The following is a 20,242-nucleotide window of genomic DNA, read 5'->3' on the forward strand; positions in this document are numbered from 1 at the left end:
GCTCTTGACTGAATAACTTTTTTTTTTTTTAGCTTTAATATGAATACATTTATATTTAATTCATACAGTGAAGACTGTGCAATATTTTTTTTTTTACATAAATTTGTTTACTAATTCGAACTACATGTTAAATAAACCTGTAGTACCTGAAAAACTTAATTTAGTTCATGTTTTTGCTATATTGTATTTGTCCTATTGTTTTGATTTATTTTTAATAACAGAAATTAGATAAAATAACACAAAATAACTATATCATGATATATATCTTAATCATGAAATAAAGTTTTTCATATCTTGAAATAAGAATTTGATCATATTGCCCATCCCTAGGGTCCATAATGATAACATTCAAAATAAACATATCGATACTGATATGGTTTATATTTCACACAATATATATCGTGCATCCCTAGTTAATAGTTGTGCTTACACTGGTTTTAATAAAACTTGGCTGTCTATGCAATAAAACCAAATGTACAAATGTTGTATAACAAATAAAATGATATCTGGGTGCAGGTAACACAGAGAAAGAGTACATGTTGTTCATTTACATATACTAACTGATAGGGCTGGACGATTATGGCCTAAAATCAAAACCTCGATTAATTGAACATTTTACCTCGATTACGATTAGCCTAATGAACGATTATTTTTTTATTATTATTATTTTTTTATTTTTTTGCCCTCATAGTTCACTGACAAGGTTTGTACTGTAAATATGATCGACTATTAAAGATGGGATATTTTTTCCTATTGGAAGAGCGATTTGACATCATAGCTCACTATCAGCAGTTATTTTATTTATGTTCGTAACATTTCTTACAGATTTCTGCTTGTTATAAATAAGAAGAAGATAAATTAGCGCATTACCAGTACGAGTGATTGCGTGTGTGAGTTAGTCATACCGTCTCTCTATTGATTGTGAATCTGTGGGTTGTAAACAGTTCCTTAAAAAGTAGAAAAATATATGCTATAATAAGTTTTGAGTTTCTAAGCTACTTAACTGGACAGCGCTGACAACTAATTTCTGCGTTCCTCTCTGTGCGCGCGATCTTCATATTTTGCGCAGCTACTGTTTGTATGAGTGTTTGTGCCACAATGCAGCTGCGCGAGCGCGGTAGCTCGATATAATAATACACATCCGACCGTCTAATCGCTTGAATGTCCAAACCATAAAACAAATACAACTGACACAGTTTAGTGAAGACGCAAGGCTCACCGCTCGCGCGTCATCACTATGTGTTGAACCGCCGTTCACCTCCGTGTTTTTCCTTTATGCCACTGACTGGACGGGGCAGAATATTCACACGCGGCATATGTTTTAAGGGGAAAGTGTTAACAGGATTAAATAACCGAAATAACCGACATGGGAAAATTACGTCGGTTAGAGGTTCTGAATTTCGGTTTCGATTACTTTTCGATTAATCGTCCAGCCCTACTAACTGACATTAACCACGTTTCCATTACATAATTGCGCAATATTTTCTAAATATCAAAAAAAAAAAAAAACTATTGCGAAATGTCAGTGTTTCCATTAACTGATGTTATGTGACTGAAACTTCTTTTTTTCCTCTCGCGATAAATCATTCCATAAATCATGGCAATGGATGTTGGTAGGTTTAGGCTACGTATATCCCAGCCACTGCACGAGACATTATTTTTAATTGAAGGAGATGTAGGCATGTTATCCCAAGCATTTATGGGAAGGAAAACCCCTTATTCTTGGGAGCGGCCACATATGAGGTGTTTCTGGGTGTTTCTCCCTCCTATCTGCTTCAAGATCTTGATAAATTCAAATTGTGGCTTTTTTTTTTGTTGTTGTTTAGAATCCAGTAGTAATATTTTTGTCTTTTATGAGTGTAATGAAGAACTCTCATCTTCTGTCCAAACATACTGCGCCCTCTTTAAAGAATGATTGACTTTTACATACGCAGGTGACCTGAAAATGCGAAAAAACTGTTTCCATTAAAGTTTTGTGAAATATTCCTTTTTCAAATTGTCTTAAAAACCACCTCATGCGAGCGTAAAAACTTTTTGTGATAAATGGGAGTTTTTGCGAAATTGACGTGTTTCCATTGGCCATATTTTCAATTCGCAATTTCAATTTGCGCAATTTAAATGGTAATGGAAATGCGGCTATTGTAATAATACAAAGCAAGTTAAAGGTTGGTGAACTTAGCATTAAATGCATTTGAAATGTTGTGACATGGCAAACTCGGAAATTTTACTTTGTTGTTCATTCTGTTACTCATTCTTTACAAACTTTGATGTGTGTAATGTTGTTTGATGTTGATGAATACTTTTTCCATCCAAGTTCATGTGCAGAGATGACTATAAACAAACCATTTGTTTGTTGACCTCTAAGGCCAAGTGCACACTACAAGACTCAAGCTTGTTGCCTTTGATGTTTTGAGTCTCATCACTAGGTATGGGAACCGAGAACCGGTTCTCATCCAGAACCGGTAGTGTTTTTTGAAAAAAACTGTAACCGTGCAAGATTTCTTTTTTCAGTTTCGGTTCCGAAAACGGTTCTGGTGTAATGGAATTTGTCGAGATTAACAGTCTGTTAAATTCATTTTACAAGAATAATAAACACAAAAAAGACTGTTTGAGTCGAGTATTGTGCATTTTTCCCTTACTACTATTTTTTATTAGTTGATTAATTATTTTAATGGAACCGGAACCGGAATTGTTAGGCACAATCGGAATCGGAACCGGAAAATTTCTCACGATTCCCAACCCTACTCATCACAGTGCTCTTCTATTGTGCAAGTAGTCCTGCACTATCACAGATTTCAAATCTGCGTGGTTTGTTTCATGATTTTCACTTGCTAGACTTGTATTAAAGGAGGGACTTGAGTCATATCCACAGAACAGAATATTCTCATCCCCCTTTACACCTGATACTAACATGAATTTAGTTTTGTATCTGTATCTTTTTAAAGTGCATTCTTTGAGCAGGGAAGTGTATTTCAGTAAAATAATATGTTCAATATCAGATATTCCATTTAAACCTTCATTACATGTAGTCCGTCCCAGGCTACTTCGAAATTTGGCTTCAGTGAGGTGATTAAATTAATTATTGGGTGCATTTACACTTAATTTTTAACTATTTATACCCACCATTGACAGAATTTTACATCATTTATGACACAAAAACGCTTCCCCACCATTGACGGAATTTTCCTGCAATCCATGTTTTCACTGTTATACAGTAGGGGGATCTATTACACATCTTCTGAAAGAGTACAGAATCTCCAGATCAAAACACAGGTGAAGAAGAAGCAGAAAAAGGTGATAGAAGCATTGCTTATGTACATGTAAGCTAACCCGATCATTAAACATTAAACGGCGTTTCAAAACTGCCTAATGTTTGCGAAAACTTTGGGGGTGTTGATGGATGTGATCTACTTGATCTATGTTTTGATTATCATTCTAAATCTGATTCAGATATAGTCTTATAAGAAAAACTAGTTTTTCTCAACATTTTTTGTTCAAAATGTTGCTTTTTTTTAATGAAACTTACCAACATTCAAGTGTTGATAAAAAAGAATGCATGAAACTAGAATAAAATGTTTTTGCTGTTTGAGGCTCTGTTATTTCTTTTATATGTTGTATGTTCAGATTTTCATACAACAAAATATTCTGGTTGCCATGAAATTTTTGTGAAAATGATCAAAAATACTGGTACTTTTTTTTTAAAAACGTTGGCGGGGAAAGTGTTAATGTGGTCAAATGCGATCTAGGGCTGGGCGATATATCGCATGCGATTCTCACAGTAGTTCACTGATAAGCCACGCAATATCACGTTCATATCGCAGATGAATCGCCTTCGATAATGAACGCGATATTTGCGTGGCTTATCAGTGAACTACGGCTCTGTCTGTTAATTGGCGCTTCATTTGAAAGCAGGTGATGGCGATTTAGCGGTAATCAGGGAACCGGCTTTACTGACGAAATGCGCGTGAGAATCGCATGCGATATATCGCCCAGCCCTAGATCTGATCATATGATCACCTGAAAATGGTGTAAAGGGCCATAGAGAATTGGGGATTCGTGTGACTTGGGCCATAAGTAACCTATCAACCATCCAGTGTACCATTGCAACCACCTAAAACACCCAACATTGTTTTGGACTGGCAAAAACCATTGGCAATGCTTTGAAGAAAATGTACATTTACACTTCAAACATCTTCTGATTTGAGCTGCTAGTGCCATAAAAAATAAACACTTTATCTTAATTAGGCTTAAGAATCATGTCAAATTGTGATTCTTAACAAACACAGATTATTGTAACAGATTAAAAAGCACAGATGTATCTTAATGAACAGAGTTCAGTGCATTTCAAGTCCTCTCAAACAATACTTTATAAACCTGCTAACAAACCCATTCATCTCTGTCTTTCAAAGCACTGAGATAACAGCACTGCTTTCTGGGCTTTATTCCAGGATTGACATAGTTGTTACAGTAAGGATTTGATTGGAGAATAAAGAGATTTTTGTAATTTGATGATATGATTGCCACAGTGCATGTGTTTTCTCTTGTATCTTAGCTATATATTTGTATTGGCTTGTGTTGGAACCATTATGATCAAACAGCCCTTTGTCTGTGTGTTATTTTAAGACATTGACGAATGTGCCTCAGCTTCTGTAATGTCTTTTTATTTATTTATTTATTTATTTTTTGCTATCCTTCCCATAAAAATGAATTGTCAAGGAATTCCAGTAAAGCTTTTTAAATGACTAAATACATTGTTTCGTACTTTAAGATATATACAACATTTTATATATACATGATATACTCTGAGAGGCCTTTGGGAAGAAAAAAAACATGGTTTTAAAGAGACTCAATGTGGCCGAATGGAATGTGTTGCATGAATGCCATGTGTAGAGGGGTACAGAAGTTGTCAGCAGACTAGTCTAGCATAACCAGACCTTTGACTAAATGGCACAAAGTCTGGTCCACATCCCAGGTTTTTCTGGCCAAGAACTTCCCACGTAGACAGGAAGAGACTGTCTGCCTTTCACATATTATATTAAATCAAAAATTACATTTTATATAATATAATCTGCCTGTTTTAATTAACACGCTGAGAGCATATTCATCTGGACATATTTGGCTATATTTCGAAGCATCCCAGAAAGTTTGATGGAAAATTGCAAATACTAACATAAAAATCATGTCTTGATATTTCCATGTCTCTTGTTGGTCTAAAGATTGCATTGAAATCACAGGGATTGCATCACTATTGTGACATCATTGGGATTTTGAGGCCATTGCAAGTAATTCCACCTCTCAGTGCTGAACACTTTTTCACATTAAAATAAATCATTCTTGTGTAGTGCATGTCCTCTGTTCTCAGTCATTGTCAACTTGACATTCAGTTGGTTTTTCGTTTTTCTTGCAGTATAATCCAGAAAATCATATGTAAATATAAATCTTTTTATTTATTTATTTATTTTTTTGAGTACTTTTGTCCAATTGCAGGGCATAGCCATATAGGATGCCATAGAGTTATGTGCTAAAACTGCTTTAAAAAGGGGGAATTAAGTGATTAACATCACTAATTATGATGGTGTGTCAAAAATGTGTTAATGATGGTAATTCCAAGGGGTCATGGAATCTCAGCATTCCTCATCGGTCCCCTCCTCTCATGTTTCTCGTGCCTCCACAGCACAGAGATTTTATGTAAGTCTGCACAGCCAGCCTGTATATATCTCAAAATTGTCCAAATGTTTTGAAAGTGAAGCACATAATACTTGATTAAGTGTCTTGATTTTCAGTAACTGAGGTCATTTCTGTGGGGCTCATTTGGGAAATGAATATTGTCAGAACATTCAGAACGAAAATCATAAGCCATGCACGGGACATTTCCGACTAAAATCCGATTGATGTCTGACTGTTATTAATTTGGAGATTTTTTTAAAGAATTTTGGAATTAAGGGCTTATTTTACTAACTGTTTGCAGGTTCCACAGCTTCCCAGGAATTCTTTTCATAACCCTGCTGTTATCTGACACAGACGAAGAGAAGGGTCAAAGCACACAGACAGTCCTACAGCGTACCTCAGGGCAAACAGGGGTTAAGTGTTTAGCTCAAGGGCACAGTGACAGGGATTTGAACCTGGAATCCTCCTGTGCATGCTTTAAAGCTCTTCCCAACATGCCACCAACAAAAGAAAAATGTGTGATGGGGAAAAAAAGCAGTAAAGTTCTTTGAAAACTGATGCAAAAACTCTAACTGCACAAAATGTTTAATTACCTAAGACATTATTCATTACAACCAACTTCAGCCTGATCATGTTACCTCACCAACAAAAGAGTACCATGGTGCTATGTTTTTTGAACCACTAATCATGGTAATACTATGGTATTTTATAAATACCTTTGAGTGCTATGTGCCATAATCTTTTAGAGGATCATCACCTAAAGTTTTAGTTGGCTATGAGGTTGACTAGTTTTTATTTTTTCTCTTTAAAAAAAAAAAAAAAAAAAATTTAATTTTTTAAATATTCCTTTTTCAATTTTGGCTTCCCATAATGTTTACGCATTAGGTCAGTAGGCGGAGAGCAGGTGGTCTTTAGCGGCTGTTCGAAAACACATTCAACCACATGAGCATTTCCACTACGAAAGCAATCCAGTCAAATGTGTTTTCGACTACCTCTGGAAGTGGTCGAAAGTGGACAAGCTCAAATCTTTTACACCTGTATTTAGCGTTGTCCACTTGTGATCCGATCAACCAAAATGACCAAAACATCTTAAAGGTGCCCTCGAATGAAAAATTGAATTTATCTTGGCATTGTTAAATAACAAGAGTTCAGTACATGGAAATGACATACAGTGAGTCTCAAACTCCATTGTTTCCTCCTTTTTATATAAATTTCATTTGTTTAAAAGACCTCCGAAGAACAGGCGAATCTCAACATAACACCGACTGTTACGTAACAGTCGGGGTGTACGCCCCCAATATTTGCATATGCCAGCCCACGTTTCCAACATTATAAAAGGCATTAGACAAGGGCAGCCAGTATTAACGTCTGGATGTGCACAACCAAATCATCAGACTAGGTAAGCAAGCAAGAACAATAGCGAAAAATGGCAGATGGAGCAATAATAACTGACATGATCCATGATAACATGATATTTTTAGTGATATTTGTAAACTGTCTTTTTAAATGTTTCGTTAGCATGTTGCTAATGTACTGTTAAATGTGGTTAAAGTTACCATCGGTTATTACTGTATTCACGGAGACAAGAGCCGTCGCTATTTTCATTTTTAAACACTTGCAGTCTGTATAATGCATAAACACAACTTCATTCTTTATAAATCTCTCCAACAGAGTAGCATTAGCCGTTAGCCACGGAGCACTATCAAACTCATTCAAAATCAGAAGTAAACAATATAACAGTACACAATACTCACATAATCTGCCGCATGCATGCCGAACACTTTGTAAAGATCCATTTTGAGGGTTATATTAGCTGTGTAAACTTTAAGGCACTGTTCAAGGCAAGCGTGAGCTCTGTGGGCGTGGACCACGGGATTTAAAGGGGCCGCAGCATAAAATCGGCGCGTTTATAATGATGCCCCAAAATAGGCAGTTAAAAAAATTAATTAAAAAAAAATCTATGGGGTATTTTGATCTGAAACTTCACAGACACATTCAGGGGACACCTTAGACTTATATTACATCTTTTAAAAACATAATCTAGGGCACCTTTAATACCAGGTGGAAACAGGGCCTCAGACAGACGTCCTTGGTCATTGCGTCACAACTCTCACTTTTTTTTAGCATCTTGCATCATGAGTGTTGCGTTAAAACACTGTGCGAAGTTAAAAACACGTCAGCTTTTCAGAACTGTCACATCATTTCTGCATTCTATTCTAGTCTGTTGTGCTCTGTCCAGCTGTTTTTGAGCACAAGAAGACATCCATATAAACACATCCAATCTTGGTCAGTTTAACCTGAAACCAGCCTAAATTTTTAGTGCCAATAATTTCAACATTGAAAATTCGCAGGAGATATCTGAGATATAATGAAGAAAGTGATTTGTTTTAGAGCTTTACGTTGATGTGGTTCATCAAAAGTGTGAAAAGTGATTTGTGCAGAGTATCCAGTGTCCTGGTTGTGTTTGTGGGCTGTGGGGCAGGCCTGCTTTCTGCTGTGTGGAATGTGTTTATGGGCCGTCTCTTCCTGCAGTGCCTATATTACACACATTTTTGACCTGGGGTGAGGAGATCAGTAGCTGTTGACTGACTGAACACACATTCATTAGAGATCTCAAGGAATGTTCCGCACAGCTTTGTTCGTCCCAATGCAAGTCTTTGTACAAATTTTTTTTTATTTTTTTTTTGTACACATGCTTTTAGACTCCCAGAAATACATGAGCCATAACAAGCAGTGTTATGAAAAATAGCAAAAGCAGCTTTGCTGTTATACTGCTCCAACTCTGTTGTGTTGAGGTTTTTTTTTTTTTTTTTTTTGTCACTGGCCTATTAAAGACTAATTGTCTAGAATATTCCTGTAAAGCATAGTTTTTAGGTGTTTCCGACTGTTATGTTGATTTTGGCGTTCTCTCTCTGTTCCTGTAGGATTACCAAGCCCCTGACCTTTGCCGACTGTGTGGGGGATGAGCTTCCTCTGGGCTGGGAGGTGGTGTATGACCAGCAGGTGGGCGTCTACTACATCGACCACATCAATAGTAAGTTCAGCTCTTTAGTTCTGTCTTTTAAATGTCATATTTTACACATCTGGTCTATCTAGCCATTTCTGTTAAACTAGAGTTGAATATGCTGATTAATTAAATAATTAGCTAATAATCACCTAAATCAATATTTGCTAAGAAAATCCTCCCCCAAATACTTGAAATTTGCCTTTCAAGTATTTGGGGGCTCCTTAAAGTGGATAAATAAATGGAAAATGGACAGAATTTAATTATTTATTTATTATCTGAATTACATTAAAGGGTTAGTTCACCCAAAAAGGAAATTTCTGTCATTAATTACTCACCCTCATGTTGTTCCAAACACATAAGACCTTAGTTTATCTTCGGAACACAAATTAAGATATTTTAGATGAAATCCGAGAGCTTTTTGACTTCCCTATAGATAGCAACATCATAAACAATTTCTAGGCCCAGAAAGGTAGCCGGTGTTCTGATGTAGAACCCGGAAGTGCTGCACTGTGTTTACTACGTGAAAAGCATAGGAGAGTGACAGGAAAGAGAAGAAATTGTTGAATAAAGTCATTATTTTTGTTTTGTTTTTCCGCACAAAGTATTCTTGTCGCTTCATAACATTAAGTTTGAACCACTGTAGTAGCATGGACTATTTTAACAATGTCTTTACTACCCTTCTGGTCCTTGAAATTGGTTATGATGTTGCTGTCTATAGGGAGAGCAGAAAGCTCTCGGATTTCAACAAAAGTATTTTAATTTGTGTTCTGAAGAGAGGGTGAGTACTTAATGACGAAATTTCATTTTTGGCTGATTCATTACAAGGAAACATAGCAGTCAAGCAGTTTCCATCCATCCATCCATCCATCCATCCATCCATGGTTAACATATGTGAATAAAGTTACTATCTTTTGATGTTTCTCTCTCCCAGAGACGACCCAGATAGAAAACCCTCGCACACAATGGCGTCAGGAGCAGGAGCGCATGTTAAAGGAGTACCTGGTAGTGGCGCAGGAGGCTCTCAATGCCAAGAAAGAGATGTATCAGATCAAACAGCAAAGACTCGAGCTGGCACAGCAAGAAATGCAACTCTTCAACCAGCTCACTCAGGATGACAACCGTTCCATCACCAGCTGTGAGACACGCATCACATCCCACTTTAATCACATCACACACACTGCTGATTCAGCCATTTAAAATTGCGCCAACTTGTTAGTCATATTGTGTGAAGTTTCAATGAAGTCATTCTTACTCCAGACTTACTTCAGTGTCACTCATTGGCTGAAATCTTATTCCTTTCCTCACTCGTATTTCCATGGCCTCCTCCCTTCCTCCTCTAGTCCAGCTCACCCCTCCTTTTCCCTTCACTTTCCCCTCCCTTTCCTGTCACCATTCATCAGTTCTGCTCTTACTTCCTGTTTCTCACTAAAACATCTCTTTACATTTTTTTTTATATCCATCACTTACAATAAAATGTTCATGGTTTTGATTCAGCAAGCAAATGTTTATACCATAAAATATTAAATGTATTATTATTGTTATTGGTATAATCATTAATATTATTAATATATTGGCAAAGCGGCGGACCCCGTATGAAGGGGAATGCGCCAGGAAAGGTATATTATTAATATTAATACTGATATTATTAAGATTAATATTAGGATTAATATTATTAAGATTAATACTAACATTATTAAGATGATTTAAAAAGCAGTTTTGTTAACAGTTTGTTCTAAGAAAGAATAATGAAAGATAATGCCAAACTGCTGAATAAGGTTATCTTTTCCAGAATTTCATTCTTTTAATGATATATTAATTATGATACAAGGACAGTTGTATCACTCTCACATTGTCTACTTTATGCCCCCAAAAAATATCAAAATAAATTTAAATTCAAAAATAAAAGCATGCTCATCAGTCAATTATATTAATTAGGGCTCGAGCACCAAGGTGCAAGGACCCTCTTGGATTTCCTCCGTTTATTATTATTATTATTATTACTTTATATATTTTCTTAATTATTAATAATGTTCAAATGAAAAATATGACCCTGACCAAATTTTTCTCCATCATTTTTCCTCACTTTTCCCATTTTTATCCACATATCCAGCTTTCACAAAAAACAAGTACAGTATCAAAATATCATGAAATGTCCTGCCACTTTACTACATGGCACATGGTACTAGGTACGTCATAGAAAACCAATACATATCTAATATAACATGGTATCATCATGGTACTTTTTTTGCAAGTGTTCTTATTTCTTAGCTTAAGATTTAACGGTCCCGTTCTTCATGATCCCATGTTTCAAACTTTAGTTAGTGTGTAATGTTGTTGTTAGAGTATAAATAAAATCTGTAAAATTTTAAAGCTCAAAGTTCAATGCCAAGCGAGATATTTTATTTAACAGAAGTCGCCTACATCGAACGGCCAGTTTGGACTACATCCCTCTACTTCCTTCTTTAATGACGTCACTAAAACAGTTTTTTGACTAACCTCCGCCCACAGGAATACACAAGAGTTGCGTTTGTAGAGTGTGTTTGTCGCCATGTCGTCGAAACGCTGTTATTTTCATCCCGCAGTCCAATCACCGGGTCTGATTCCGGCTCAAATTGATAGGGTAAAATTAAAGACATGTTTACAATAACACTGGGCGCGTGCATCTCCACGTTATGGTAAGAGGCGTGACCTTTCCGGGCAAGGTTCGCTAAGCTGCTGTCGAATCACAACACAGGAACCGCTGGCACAATCAGAACTCGTTACGTATTTCTGAAGGAGGGACTTCATAGAACAAGGAAGTCATCAGCCCGTTTTTATGACAGTGGAAACAGCGGTATACAGATAAGTAAATTATGTGAAAAATACTGTGTTTTTTTACACGCGAAACATGAACACGTTATATTGCACACTATAAACACAATCAAAGCTTCAAAAAACCACGAAAAACGGGACCTTTAATAATTGAGACTGTTTTGTATTATGTGTTATTTATATGTATAATACAAGGTACAATCACTGGCTACACATGCGTATAATGTGATTGACTTTTTGACTCATCTTTCTCTCTCGTAGCTCACTCTGGTTCCTCTTCCAATGCAAAATATGACCCTGACCAAATCAAAGCGGAAATCGCCTGTAGGCGTGAACGGGTAAGTCATTATCCTCTGAGAACAATGCCTCATACGTCAGGCCCAAGGGGAGAGGCTGGGGCCCCTCATGTGCTGTGTTGATTGTGTGTTTGTGTATGTGTTGAGGGGAGGTGGGTACCTTTAGGATGAAGAGGCCTAGATTTGGGTTCACAGCTTGTTGGACCTCTCTGGATTAGTCAATGTGTCAGAAAGCTAGTCTGTGGATGATGAACTCATGACTCATGACAAATCTGTCATATTAAAGGAATAGTCCACCCAGAAATGAGAATTTGAGAAATGCGAATGAGAAATGTCTTGTTCCAAACCATGTTTTTTTTTTTTTTTTTTTTTCAGAAGAATATTTACGCTGCTAGTTCTCATTCATAATGCCGTTGTTTGAGGTTTGATTCTCGCTTATGCGGTAACTGAACATAGCACAGCAGTTCAAATGGAAAATGGTATTTTAGAGCTTTTACAGAGGAGGAGATTTTCAATGTTTGACTTTTCATTTAACACACGTTTGCTTCTATTCCATACTCAAAGCTGTTGTATGGTTATAGTAGAAAAAATCTTTCATTCAGAAGTTTGGGGGCAGCATCATTTTTTTATCATATCATACATTACCAAGTCTGCATTTGATCAAAAATACAGTAATATTGTGAAATATATTACAATTTAAAATAACTGTTTTCTGTTTTAATATATTTGAAAATATAATTTATCCCTGTGATGGCAAAGCTGAACTTTTAGCAGTCATTACTCCAGTCTTCAGTGTCACATGATTTTTTTTTTTATTTTGTAATGGTCTCTGAGGTTCACTTATAATGTTATAAAGATTTTTTTTTACACAAAAACATCATAATTTAGAAGTAATAGGCTAATTTCTATCCTGTTTTTGCCCCTGTGTTTAAAACACTCTGTTTTCATCAGCGTGCCTCATTCAAGACTATGATTGGGTAACAGTTTTGCATATTTCTTATGATTATCACAGTTGAAAATTTTTTTTTGTGGATAGGGTTTGATCAGTGAAAAGTTCAAAGAATATAATATCTTTTGTAAAATTATAAATGTCTTTACTGTAGCTTTTGATCAATTTAATGCATCACATATTACATATTAATTGCTTTAAAAAAAATTGTGCTGACCCCAAACTTCTGAACAGGAGTGTATATAGGAAAGAAAATGAAACACCAGTCACAGGGGCTACTTTTATGATCTGTTTTTGACATTTAAATGTAATTAAATTTTCTATTGTGTTTTATGAAACAAATGAGAGCATTCAGGTTTAGCCTGACATTAAGGTGAGAAAAATTATAATTATAAACAGAATTTATTAACTATTTCTGCAAGACTTTTAACATAGAACAGAACCAATTTGTAGCAAAAAGGCTCAATATTATGTCATATTTGGTCTTCTGTGGCCTGTTACCTACATGTCTGAGTGCTTTTTTCTATATACTGAATGGCCCCACATTCCTCCGTTGTGGTTTTGGGAGGGCTGTGTGTATGTGTGTGTTGGGCGCTTCGGGAACTATTAGATATGTCTCTGCTGGTGACTCACTGTTTTTTTGTGATGGTGTCTCTGAGGGAATCCCACTGTGTGTTTTGATGTGTATATTGACTAAGTGGCTCTTGTGTCCACAGCTCTCCAGACTTAAACAGGAGCTGGCTCAAATGAGACAGGAGCTGCAGTACAAGGAAATGGGAGTGGAGACCCTACAGGAGTGAGTTAAACTGAGTTAAACCCTTCCTCACACACTTGTACACACACAGACTTCGGCATGCAATATGTTCTGCTCTGGCTCTTTGGGGAGAGGTGTTCTACTTTTTGTTTAAGCGATCAGATTTTTGTCTGGCAGATGACAACTAAAAGGGGAAAAGGGGCAAGAATGCCATAGAGACCTACTCTTTAGACTTTGGAACAGTAAGAAATTACTTGGCAACCAACAAGAACAGTCTAGCAATGTCATAGCAAAGCACTCAAAATCACTCTGAACACACACACACAGTTTTCGTGATTAACGATAATTAACGATACACTCTGTCAAAAACTGTCATTAGTTTCTTTTCCTGCTTTGTCTTATGTTTCCTGTTTATTCATGTTTCTGTTTATGTGTGTCTCTGTTTGAGTAGTTGTCTTTTAACTGAAATTTTTCCAAGTGTCCACACACAGGCTCGGAGAGTGCACATCAAATAAGACACAGCATATGATGTCACTCTGTATTTGCACAATTCACTTTTGACAAAGTCAATCAGTCTTTTGTATTGTTCCATTCACCACCCTCAAACTGTATCTTAATGTGGACAGTATGTTAGCAACAACAAAATTACTAGAAATTATGTAAAATTCTTATTTAGTTTTATATACACTACAATTAAAAAGTTTGAGGTCAGTAAGATTTTTTTTAAAGTAAATACATTAAATTTGAATTAAATATGGGCACATTAAATGTATCAAAATTAACATTAAAGACATTTATAATGTAACAAATGCTGTTCTTTTGAACTTTATATTCATCAAAGAATCCTAAAAATATTATCACGATTTCCACAAAAATATTAAGCAGCACAACCATTTTCAACATTAATTATAATGAAAAATCTTTCTTACCATGTTTTACCGTGCCTAATATTGATCTAGCTTACTGCAGTTTGCATCAAGCTGCCCCCGAGCGAATGCAGAGTAGCACAATAACAACTTTCAACACACAAATTTATTTAATATGATAAAACAGCGCTGTTTTACCCCACATACGCTTGACTGGAAGAAGCGGAAGCGGCGACTGTGGCATAATAAAAGTTCCGCTGCTCTCGATACGTGTGTCGCGCTCGTCTCTCATTAGCAATCGCTCCAGCGGCCTCGTTTCTGCTCTCACAGCGCTCTGCCCTGCTCTGCTTCATACTACAGTAACGTTAATAATCTCATCCATGAACATGATTTCTGCCCGAGTCCCATCCCGATTCTTTTCCACCGGCTGTAGACGTGAAGACAACACCTCCCATGATTCTGCGAAATCAAGGCATCATCAAGCTACGCCTTTGTTTTGAATAGTGTGCCTTTTAAAATAGTACAAGAATACATTTATTTTAAATCGTAATAATATGTGACAATATTACTGTTTTTACAGCATTACAATATAGTACAATATTACTGTTTTATATTAATAATAAATGCAGCCTTGGTGAGCATAAGAGACATCTTTCAGAAACAATAAAATATCTTAAGCTTTTGAAAGATAATGTATAGCATAAGCATAAGTTTATAGTAATCTTTACTGCTGAGTGGACAAACGGACACAAATCAGCCCAGACAGACATTCTCTCTCGGTCTCAAAACAGTTGTAGCTTGCATTAATGCAGATGAATAAAGTAGCCTAAGTAGATTTGCTTATGGTAATACTTGCAAGGTAGGAGAAATAGTGTTAAAGTTTTAGGTAAGTTTAGGTTTTATGCTTTGGTTCAAAGCTTCTGATTTTTTTATTTGCATGTCCGACATCCAAATATTGTACAAGACATCATAACTATTGGTGACATTTTGAATAGTAAGCATTTTATCATTGTCGCACAATGGGAAGCCAATCAATTCTTTAAAAGTTATTATGGATACTAATGTGGATAATGAATTGGCTACAAAACCAAGTTTGAATGGAGCCATATGCTTAACATTTCGGCAAAGTTTAATTTGGATTAGAGGTTTAAAACAGCCTACCCAGTGTGAGAGTCATCAATAGCTGTTTTGCTAGCACTCTAGTAATATTTTGTCAGGTAGAAGGATTTCTTCATTTAGACAAGGCAGTCCTTATACTTAGCATAGCTAGCTAGTGCATTCAGGGCTAATTTCAGCCCTAATTTCACTATTATTCAGTTCAGTGGAGCCTTAAACCAAACAGTTGCCAGAAACCAAACTCTAAAAAATCTAAATTAGTTACCTGCTCTGCAAATGTCTGACTAAACATACTTTTCTCATACTGCTTTCAGCGCTAAAATATACAAAATAGAATAGATTAGTAGTTTGGTGTTTTGAATTGCAATGAAGCTGTTAGTTGTCTTTTTTGTCATGTTTATTTAACATTTTTCATCTATTTAGATTTATTTAAAGTGATCCGGGAATATGTGTAGGGAATTTTACCTAAACCAACAAAAAAGCTTTTTGTGTGTGTGTGGATGTCTGGAAAAGGAGACTCCACCTCAGGAAGAGGATGCACCAGTTGACTATGGGTTGCCAAGGCAGGAAAAGCTCAATAAGCAGAGAAAGAGTGAGAGTCCGGAGTAGAGAGAGCGAGAGGAGGGGTGGGAAGAGATGAGGAGGGGGCAAAAAGTGCTTGAAAGCATTTTGAAAAACACAGAGATATCTGGAAGCAAATTCCTCTCTGCTTCCTGCATCCCAGTGAGGGCCCTTATCTCTTAGATAGAACACAACTCTACTTGCTCCCAGAATAGCAAGATTAACTCTTCTTTACTCAGCGCTTTAAGAAAATGGAAGCTCCCTCTTGACATGAGTCGTCCAAGCCTGGGGGCCTCTGTAATTTCTTACTTTTTATTTGAAGTCAATCTAATGTTTAGTTGAGTATTTTAAGATAATGTGTTGCTAGTGTCTAAACAGCAGTCACTGCACTGAAGTGTCGCATCAAAGCTTTGCTGTTCGAGAGACTCTCCAAAGACATTGTTTTTATAGAATCAAGTGATGATTTTTTTTTTTTAAATTACATAGTAAAATATTAATAAATCAAATATATATATATATATATATATATATATATATATATATATATATATATATATAATTTATATATATATATATATATATATATATATATATATATTATATATATATATATATTTATATATATATATATTAGAAAGTGAGTTTTAATGCTCTGTTCAAAAAAAAAAATACTTTTATTCAGTGAAGATGCATTAAATTGATCAAAGTTGACAGTAAAGACATTTAAAATGTTACTAAAGATTTATATTTTAGATAAATTCTGTTACTTTGAACTTTCTGAGAATCAAATAATGCTGAAAAAATGTTAGTTTCCACAAAAATATTAAGTAGCAGAACGTTTCCAACACTGATAATAAGAAATTTCTTAAAGGGTTAGTTCACCCAAAAATGAAAATTCTGTCATTTATTACTCACCCTCATGTCGTTTCACACCCGTAAGACCTTCGTTCAGAACACAAATTAAGATATTTTTGATGAAAAAAAAAAATGGCTCAGTAAGGCCTGCATTGCCAGCAAGAACACTCCCTTTTTCATTGCCCAGAAAGCTACTAAAAACATATTTAAAACAGTTCATATGACTATAGTGGTTCAACCTTAATATTATAAAGTGACAAGAATACATTTTGTGCTCCAAAAATAACAAAATAGCAACTTTATTCCACAATATATAGTGATGGGCGATTTCAAAACACTGCTTCATGAAGCGTCGAAGCTTTACTAATCTTTTGTTTCGAATCAGTGGTTCAGAGCGCCAAAATTACATGATTTCAGTAAACGAGGCTTCGTTACGTCATAAGTGTTTTGAAACTTCAGTAGTTCATGTGACTTTGGCAGTTTGATATGCGCTCTGAACCACTGATTCGACATAAAAGATTTGTAAAGATTCAAAGCTTCATGAACCAGTGTGTTTTGAAATCGCACACCATTTATCTTATAAGCCACTCTGGACTCTAACAGGCTTTAGACTTTAATTTGATCAGATTGTGCCAAAACATGTCATAATATGAGTGTTTAGATGAGAGATTAATCTTAATTTAATACACACTTTATAAGAAATTTGTTCATATATCTATAGGACAACTTAAATTTGAATGGTCCTAATAAGGTCACTTCCTCCCTCCCCTTTCATCCTGTCTTTTTCACTTTCTGCGTCTTAAAAATTAGCAGCCGGCACGTCTGTTCTGTGTCACCAGGCAGTCGTGCGCTGTGGTAATGGGGTGGAAAGGGTGGGTAGATGTCCGTAGTAGCCTGGCAGACTCGGGTGCTGGTCAGGCAGGGCTGTGAAAGGTTGGAGGTTTGAAGGGGGGAAACAAAGCCCTGCTTGTGTGGAAAAGAGGAGAGGAAGAGGCAGGGCAGGCAAGCTGACAGTACCTGCTGTTGGAGGAGGGTGGCCTGCAGGAAGTGGCCTATGGCAGGAGCTCAGGCGCCACGCCAGAGACACGCTGATGTAAAAGACATGCTTTACGCAGTCTTTCCCCCATTCCTGTGATTATAACCATGAATTTTGTCAACTTGAGTATCATATATTTCATTATTTAATTTCCATTATGATCTGTATGGCAGCTTAAGATGTTATCGTTTTGGCTGTATGCAATAGTATATCGAGAAACAAAACACTTCTTATTGCTTTCCTGTTCAAATTGATTGAAAGGCATTTTTACACGTTTTTTAAGCTGGTTGTTTCTGTTTCTAGAATGGCATCCTGTCTCTATGCCCAACATTTCAGGCATTACACTTTGGAGGATATATATCCCACAGTGCTTTGGTGCTTTAGAAGGCAGACATTCCCCGACGGGAGGGTTTTAGTGCAGTGCTCTCCAGTTTCACTCGCCTAATTATTATGCCTTTGAGACCAGAAGCTGGTTTAAGTTAAAACAATATTATTCCAACATGGCTAAATGGTTAACCAGTCTGTTAGACAGGTCAGCGAGGCAAGTTTTAATAAATCTAAGCTCACGTCTACTGCTGCCATCTCACGTTTTCTCTTCAAGAGCGATAGAGTTTTTCCCTCTCTCTTTAACATTCTCACACAATACTGTATGACTTGGATGGCGGTATATTAGCTTTGTGTGGAGCAGTGATGTTGGCTTGGCTCTGGTAGAGTAACACCCTGTTTGGCGTAAATAAACTCTGATGTCATTGCTAGTTTAACTCTTTATAATTAGTTGAGCAGCACTAAGAGGGTAAGATTCTTTAAACCGTATTTAGATGTTTATGAACATACAAATCCAGGCACGGTCTGGGCATGGCCATGGAGAATAGAACACAATGTCGATCTACATTTAGATTCATCCGGGCTGCATTCACAGCAACAGATTGTTTAATAATTTGACCAGAGGTCCTCAACTCTGGACCTCGAGATCCACTTTCCTGCAGAGTTTAAACATACCTACCTCCAACTTTGTAGTAATGCTGAAGACCTTGATTAGCTTGTTCAGGAGTGTTTGATTGTTTGAACTCTGCAGGAAAGTGGATCTCGAGGTCCAGAGTTGAGGACCTCTGTACTAGACCTTCTCCAATGTATTATTGTAAGAAGGAAACCTGTATGTTTGTATTTTCTATTCTTTTCTACTCCCATTACCTCAATAACAATTAATGTCAGCAGATTAACAGCGTGGCTGATGGTTTGTTCACTTGTATGTTGTGTTGAGCAGAATTGACCGGAAGATGTCCAGCAGTCAGACCAACTACAAATTAGATGAAGCACAGGCCATCTTCAGCGAACTCCGCAGCATTAAAAAGGCCATCAGCACCGGCGAGAAGGAGAGGCAGGACCTCATCCAGGTCAGATAGACTCTTAAGTCCATCATCTTCATAGATTTTTTTCTTGATTGTGAAAATGTATTTTATAATTTTGTTATTTTATTTGTTTATTATTTGTGATTTAATGCCAAGGTAACAGAGAATGTAGTTAACAAAGTATGTGGAACTGTGGAAACACATCATCACATTTTAACAAACTCTCATTCAGTTCAGCTCTTTTCTGGGGTGTAACACCCACTTTTCACAATCCAGTCAATCCCTAATGGATAAAATCAAGTCCTGACCTCAATTTTTTTTTTCTCATTGAAAATCCTGATGCACTCAGAATTATGTCACATTACTGAGGCGTAAAATAAACGGCAATTCACGTTGACTTTAAGATTTCTAATATAGTTCCTGTGTACTGAATGCACCAATACATACTGAATAGACATTCATATCTCCCCTAATAAATTAGTCATTTTAACACCTTCAGCCTCCTCTCAAATATCTTTTATTTTAAGAGGTGCTGCCATCTTGTGGTCATAACTGATTACTGGGAACTTCTGTTATGAATATTACTTTAATTTGTTATTCTTTTGTTGTGCACAGAGCCTGGCCAAGCTGACGCTGAACTTCTGTGACTCCATTAACGAGGTGGCCAACAATGCAGAAACCCTGGGTGACTCCTGTAGTGTACAACAATACACAGACACTGGCTGCCAGACCGATCTAATGGGAGAGGTTTGTCATGATTTTGTGCTTTTGTTTTGCAGCTGAAGTTTCAATTGTTTTACATTTGACACTATGATTTTGTGCCATCACAGAGATACAATTAAAGTCGTATATGCTCAATAATTTACAATTGATTGTAATTCCTCTCTTACAGTTTGGCAACCAGGAGTCATCACTGCTTGCAGACAGAGTCAAACTCAATTGGCAGTATGAAGAGGCTAAGAAAAAGTTAGTGGA

At 36.3% G+C, this 20,242-nt stretch overlaps 1 protein-coding gene across 6 annotated transcripts in view; it reads left to right on the plus strand.

Moving 5' to 3' along the window:
• The window catches only part of wwc3 (WWC family member 3), a 60,270-nt gene that overhangs the window by 19,669 nt on the left and 20,359 nt on the right, over positions 1-20,242 (plus strand). For all 6 annotated transcript variants that reach the window (XM_048199833.1, XM_048199836.1, XM_048199839.1 and 3 more), the window contains exons 2-8: positions 8,592-8,701; positions 9,606-9,809; positions 11,747-11,823; positions 13,447-13,526; positions 19,183-19,312; positions 19,883-20,014; positions 20,160-20,233. In XM_048199833.1, coding sequence (XP_048055790.1) covers positions 8,592-8,701; positions 9,606-9,809; positions 11,747-11,823; positions 13,447-13,526; positions 19,183-19,312; positions 19,883-20,014; positions 20,160-20,233 — 807 coding nt within the window. The remainder of the gene's footprint in view (positions 1-8,591; positions 8,702-9,605; positions 9,810-11,746; positions 11,824-13,446; positions 13,527-19,182; positions 19,313-19,882; positions 20,015-20,159; positions 20,234-20,242) is intronic.

The sequence above is a fragment of the Megalobrama amblycephala genome, linkage group LG8 (genome assembly GCF_018812025.1).
Source record: "Megalobrama amblycephala isolate DHTTF-2021 linkage group LG8, ASM1881202v1, whole genome shotgun sequence".
In the NCBI taxonomy this organism is placed as follows: domain Eukaryota; kingdom Metazoa; phylum Chordata; class Actinopteri; order Cypriniformes; family Xenocyprididae; genus Megalobrama; species Megalobrama amblycephala.